The 7280-nt window shown below is 38.9% G+C and overlaps 1 protein-coding gene across 1 annotated transcript; it reads right to left on the bottom strand.

The window, feature by feature from the left end:
* Positions 1 to 440: 440 nt before the first annotated feature.
* On the bottom strand, positions 441 to 6065 carry LOC123657418. Its single transcript, XM_045592964.1, has one exon. It carries the CDS (start codon positions 6063 to 6065, stop codon positions 441 to 443), a length of 5625 nt encoding a protein of 1874 aa, XP_045448920.1.
* Positions 6066 to 7280: the final 1215 nt, after the last annotated feature.

Raw genomic sequence — 7280 nt, 5'->3', positions numbered from 1 at the left:
ATTTTTATTATAATGAATATCCTTAATTCCCAATTTTCATAACATTAAAATCTTTTTGTTCAATTATATTTAATTATAAACATTTAGCGTGTAAAAAGACAGACAAAGAAAACGGGCAAAGAAAATTCAAATTAAAGGGTAAACTAGTCAAATGTAACAATTTATAACATACGATAATCACAAGGCTTCCTTTTTTGCAACAGAGCAATGAGTTGTCCAATACAATCCTTGACTTTTAAAGTATAAATAATGTAGAAACTCATCCCGGCAAAGACGGGTACGTTCGGGTTGTATCAGTAAAAACCAAGAACGGCGTCATAAAAAGGCCAATTATTAAGCTTGTCCCTCTACCGGTAAAAGAGGAAACAAAAACGATTCCGTGAGGCAGTGCACACTACGTTGCGTTTTCATTAATACGGCGGTGACATCACGAGCTGTAGTTAGTCGTCAGGGGATAACATCATCGCTTTTGTTTCCTCTTTTACCGGTAGAGGGACAAGCTTAATAATTGGCCTTTTTATGACGCCGTTCTTGGTTTTTACTGATACAACCCGAACGTACCCGTCTTTGCCGGGATGAGTTTCTACAATTCTCCCCAGAGCCCACTTACCAGGAGGCAAGTTTTCTTCTTTAATAACTACAATGTCATCTAGTTCTAGGTTTTTGGTAGTTTTACGCCACTTCGAACGAGACTGCAACTCCTGTAAGTATTCGGCAGACCACCTTCTCCAGAACTGCTTATTCATGGATTGTATCATCTTCCATCTGGTAGTTAAACTAATATGTTCAGGGTCTGTCTGTGGTCGAGAGAGTAAAGATCCTCCGACCAAGAAATGCCCAGGGGTCAGATATACATCCTCTGCGTTTTCTGTTAAACCAACCAGCGGCCGAGAGTTAAGACAAGCTTCTATCTGATGAAGGACGGTGATGAACTCCTCGTAGGTGAGTTTTTGTTCCCCAACCACTCTTTTCAGGTGATACTTCATGCGTTTAACAGCTCCTTCCCACAAACCTCCGGCTTCTGGATTACCTGGTGCGTTAAATACCCACTCAATGTTGTAATTATATATGTTACGAAAGAAATCCTGGTTTATAGTTTTTTGGATCTGCTCGTACTCTCTTTTGAGCAGCCTGTTAGCGCCCACAAAGTTAGTTCCGTTATCGCTGTAAACTCGGCGAGGGCACCCGCGTCGAGCACAAAACCTTCTAAACGCAGCTAAAAATCCCGGAGTACTGAGATCTGATACCAGTTCTAAATGAACTGCCTTGGTAGAGAAACATACGAAAACTGCTACGTAGCCCTTTGAGGTTTTAACCCCGCGTCCTTTGTTTATTTTTATGTCAAAATGACCCGTAAAGTCTACACCTGTATGTGTGAAGGGACGTGATGGGGTAACCCTGGGTTGTGGAAGATCAGCCATCAATTGTTGTGACTTCTGTTCACTAAAGCGCCTGCATTTGACGCATTTTCGCAACTCCCTTTTAACGGTGCGTAGTCCACTTATGATCCAATATTTCTCCCTGATAAAAGAAAGTGTTAGTCGAGGACCACCGTGAAGCGTCAATGTGTGTGCTTCAGATATAATTAGATTTGTTAGACGACTGTGACTCGGAAGTATGATTGGATGTTTTGCTGATGAACTTAAAAGTGAGTTATTGAGCCTTCCTCGAACTCGCATAAGTTTATCGTTTTTGTCTATATAGGGACATAGGCTTGATAATTTACTGTTTCGGCTAATGTTTTTATTATTAATTAAACGTTGATAATCCTCTTCAAATTCATATTTTTGTATCGTCCTTATAATTACGTCATACGAACGTTGCATTTCTGAGGAAGTTAGATAGCTAAGTCGCGGTACGCTTTGTTTATTTCTTAATGACACTATGTAACGTGATAGCCATCCCAGGTTAACAGCCGCGCGCCTCAGCGAACTGCATTCGTTTATTAATTGAAATATAAATGCATTGTTCTCGTTTAAGGCTGCGTACACACTGAATTTGGTTATATTTTCTTTAACTTCAATATCGGGGGAAGAGTAGCATTCGCTTTTTATTTTTTTAGAATCGTACTCTCGAAGCCATTCTGGGCCCTCCCACCACAGGTAATGACCTTTTAGTTGTGCTGCGGTCATCCCTCTCGTCGCACAATCTGCTGAATTTTGTTTGGATTCTACATGATGCCAACATGTGGATGGAATAACGTCAGTGATCCGTTTGATCCTTGTAGCTACGAATTGCTTCCACCGGTTGGTATCTCCGTAGATCCAGCCAAGAACAATCATACTGTCTGTAAAAGCATGTATTTTATTTATCTTATTATTTAGCGCTTGCCTAACCTTTGTTATAAGGCGTGATAGTAATAAAGCGCTACAAAGTTCGAGTTTTGGTAGTGTTAATTTATTTTTTATCGGTGCTAACTTTGTTTTTGCGGTGAGTAACATTGTTGTGTACTCACCCTTAGCATTTCTAGTGCTTACAAAAATTGCACAAGCATACGCTTTTTCTGAGCTGTCACAGAAAGCATATAGGTTAATTTTATCACTTTCTCCAAAATATCTCGGTATTTCAAAAATTTCAATATTTTGGAGATCTTGCTTTAGTTGTTGCCACTCCTCTACTAAGTGGTGCGGTAACCTTTGATCCCAGGTCATGCAATCATCGGACCAGGTCTTCTGAAATAAAAGTTTAGCCCTGATGGTCAGTGGAGCGAGCCACCCTACGGGGTCAAAAACTTTTGAAATATGTGATAGTAACTGTCGCTTCGTAATATGTGTATCATCATTAATGTCGTAAAATATATTTTTAAATGAGAATGTATCATATTTTGGATTCCATCGTAACCCCAGTGTTTTTCTGGACTCCGCACATCGGAAGTCTAAGGAGGAGTCTACGTCCTCCGGTGATAAATTTTGAATAAGAGCAGGGTCGTTACTACTCCACTTACGTATTTTCATGCCGGCTCTCATCAATATATTGATCAGCTGTTGTTGAAGTTCCTTAGCCTGTTCGAGACTGCTACACCCTTCTAGGAGATCGTCCATATAAAACGAATTCTTTAAGGCGGCAGCGGCTATGGGATATATTTGCGCATCATCGTCTGCGAGCTGCCTTAATGTGCGCATAGCGAGGTATGGGGCGGCCTTTGTACCGTACGTGATAGTAGTAAGCTGATACTCTCTCAATGGGTCTCCTCGGGATTCCCTCCACACAACACGCTGTAAATGCTGAGCTGACTCATTTACAAGAATCTGACGAAACATCTTTTCGATATCCGCAGTAATTACATATTTATGTTGACGCCAAATTAAAATAAGGCTATGCAGATCCTTTTGTAAATTTGGTCCCCGCTCCATCAAATCGTTCAGGCTGTTACCTGATGACGTTTTTGATGAAGCGTTAAAAACTGTTCGTAATTTAGTGGTAGTTGAGTCAGCTTTTATAACTCCGTGGTGGGGAAGGTAACATGACAGTCCTTGTTGACTGTTATCGACAGGTTTCATATGACCGAGGCTCAAATACTCATTCATAAATTGTTTATAACTTTGAGAAAATTGCTCATTACTAGCTAATTTCTTTTCTAAATTAATGAATTGTGCGATGGCCTTGTTTTTTGATTTACCTAAGTTTTGTTCAAAATTTGGCTTCATAGGAAGCGCTACTTCGTACCTACCGCTCTCTAAGCGTTTAGTGGTATTTTTATAAAGCTGTTCGCAATATTTTTCACTTTCCGTCATGTCAGCGGCACACTCGTTTATTTCCTCAAATTCCCAATAATTCGATATCTCTGATAAATTATTAATAACTACACTACAATTGAATGTTTTCACATTTCCTGATAATATCCAACCCAACCTTGTTTGTTGGGCAATGGGTGCTTTGCCGGGGCCCTTAACTAATCCACTCATTAATATTTCGGAATAAACACTAGCATCTAATAATAAATCTATGGGTTTTGAGATGTTATAATGCGGGTCAGCCAACTGTATATGCTGGAGATGTTCCCAGGTTTGCTTAGCAAAGGAGACGTTGGGTAAGTTATTTATGACATGATTTATGACTAAGGCTTGTGTTTCAAAAACATAATCGTCGTATATAGACTGACAAGAGAGATTAAGTACTCCTTTACTTTGTTTTGAACCATAACCTATACCGGAAATAGATGCATGGTAACGAGATCTCGGTAGGCCTAACCACTGCGCAGCATTTTCAGAGATAAGCGAGATTTGAGAGCCCTGGTCGAGTAGAGCCCTCAGGGTAATGTATGAACCATCCGCTGCCTTAACTTTTACTAATAATGTCGTAAGAAGAATTTCCTCGTCGTCCTTGGAAACATAGTTAACGTTATGATGTCCGTCTGCAACGGGTGTCAGCAATTTGTTCGGCGCGGGGGCACTCGGGGACGCATGCATCAAGTTACTAGCGGCAGCGGTAAGAGGGGGCGCGGAATATGACGCAAATGAATCGTGTAAAATGGAATTATGTTTACCGTAACATATTTTACACAATTTATTAGAATTGCATGCGTTGCCATCATGACTGAACAAACAATTTGCGCAGATATCCAATTTCTTTACCGTTTTCAGTTTCGCATCCGGTCCTAATTGCGCAAATTTATTACATTTAAACAAATTATGTTTTTGCTTACAAAATGGACAATTCCAAACACGTGTTGTATTGGTCTGGAATTTTCCATTGCGATTTGATGAACGAGATTGATTAATATTACTCGATTCGTTTGCAGGTGATTGATTTTTATTCAAATTAGATTTATAAACATAAGTTAAATCTTTTTTGCTAATCTCTTCGAGGGCTGTAAATTTTCCCTCTAAAAAGTTCATAAGCTCGTTAAGCAAAGGCAAGTCACGTGGTGACTTACGGGCTTCTTTATAATCATTATAGGAAACAGGATCTAATTTTTTACATATTAAATGAACTAATATCGGATCCCATGAAGAAATGTTGACCCCTAAATTTTGTATAGCATGAATGCATTCCATGCTAGTGTCATAGAGACGCTTAATTTCGTAAGCTGTTTGCTTTTGAACTGTAGGTTGATTCAAAAAGGTCTCTAAATTTTTTGTAAATAACAGTTGGGTGTTATTGTACCTACGGGTTAACAGATCCCACGCAGTATCATAATTATCAGCAGAAATATTAAGATGCTGTATTAGCCTCTCCGCTTCCCCCTTCAACTTGCCCTTTAGATGTTGCATTTTTTGACACTTAGATAAAAAGTTATTGTTGTGAATTGTTTCGTTAAATAGATCAAAGAAAGTAGGCCACTGAATATATTTGCCTGTGAAAACCGGAATATCTATTTTAGGGGTGGATTGTTGAAGATGGGAAGTGGCTGACAATTTTTGATAAATTGACCTTCTCATATTTTTGTATATTGTTTCATTATAACTAAATTCATTTTCATATTGCGTGTTGGAACCCTGACTTATATGATCGATTTTAAGGTGCAATTTATCGACGGTATCCCAACGCGTCTGCAGATTACGAAGCTCCTCTTCCAGCTCCCACTTATCTATAATAGTATTTAAATTTACAGCTTGTATTTGTCTCGACAAGGCTCTAAAATTTGTTCGTTGTTGTGACAATAATTCTTCAAGCTCTGACTGCAACGCGGGTGCGGGAGCGAGCTGTTGGTGAGCGTCGCGCGGCGCCGGCGCGCGCAGCGGGCTGGGCGTCCCGGCGCGACCGGTTGCGTCGCCCCCAGTGCTGACTGATGGTGTGGCCTTCAGTTCGGCGTCCTGGCTACATACGACCGGCTTGTGCTGCAGGGATGGAACGGCCTGATGTGACGCTATCATAAAGCGAACCTTGGCGTAATATTCTTTCGCTCGGTCGTACTGTTCCTCCGCGAAGTATGGCGAGTCGTCCCTAAAAGCCTCTAGCTTGTTGTCATTGGAATTAAATTCCGAACACAGTTTGTCGATGGACTCGAGCTTGGCGTCTAAATATTGACGCGTTTTGCGGCTACTAGGATCTTTCTTGAAATTACGCTCTATTTGCTTAACGGCGTCGAGAATTTCAGCCTGACGCTGGAGTAGCGTATCCATGTTATCAGAAAAAAAAGGAAAGATCTTACTTGAGTTGTTGTTAGGTAGCGCCTTACGGTCACGTCCCTGATGTCCTCTGGGCGTGCGATGGGTCACACCAAAAGTACTCTTGATCACAGTTTAAATGTTTCACTTTACTAGCACTAAAAAAGGTCCAGGTTAATATTCTGTTCACTGAACACCGAGCCACGTGTCGCGAGGGAGTGACTGTTTGCCACGTGATGTGTTTAAAGTTCAATAAAAATGTGCTGTTTGCACAGATGTGACTGTTATCACACAGAATTAAACTTTACTGAAATTATCAATTTCTCGAAGGACCAAAAAATTTATTGTACGGAACTGTTTGTACACATACAATAATATAGGAGGAGTTAAGGTGCGAAATAACTTTACTCCACGAGTGCTGTTTTTACACTGGTTTATTCATATTAATACACGTTAATACACAATGTATATGAAACGCTTAGTAGACAAAGAACATAAAAATATATATATATTGAAATAAATTGAATGGACAGAGTATGTATGTATATACTCTGTACAAATAAAAATGATTGAGAAAGTTCACTAAAGTTGAAAATCGTAATGAATTATTTTTGTACAAAATCTTTTGAAATCTAAATAAATTATTTGAATATCCTCATGTTTTAACCATAGGCCATAATAGCCATTAATTTAGTTGTGTGAGTTGAACTAGACACACATGTGGATTCAGGATTAGCTATACAGGAAGTAAACCTGGTTGAGCTCCGATGCGCTTCCGATGGCCCAGTGGTCAAAATTCGACCATAATTACGATAATATTATATATTTTTGATATGATATTCAAAAATGTTTAGAATTCCTAATGTGTGGGTAACACAAAAATAAAATCGTAAATATTATATATTATGGTTATGTTTGATATTCAGTAAAGACAAACAATATTAATCTATTATCTATTCTCAATTTGACCACGAAATTTCTTCTGGTGCGAAATTTCTTACTCCTCCGTCGGAACAATTTTCGTAAAAAGGGGTATAAAGTTTTTGCTTCACGTATTATTATAACATGTGTAGATGATATGATGATGATAGCATGATATATAGATGAGCTGCAACAAACAATATACCTATGTTGAATTTAATGTTACAGATTGAAATTGATTTTAATTTCATTAATATAAATGTACTAATTTGTATTGTTTTTATTGAATGTTTGTTTTTATGAATTTTA

This window comes from Melitaea cinxia, chromosome 10 (assembly GCF_905220565.1).
Source record: "Melitaea cinxia chromosome 10, ilMelCinx1.1, whole genome shotgun sequence".
Classification (NCBI taxonomy): domain Eukaryota; kingdom Metazoa; phylum Arthropoda; class Insecta; order Lepidoptera; family Nymphalidae; genus Melitaea; species Melitaea cinxia.
This window is presented reverse-complemented; position numbering and strand designations above follow the sequence as displayed.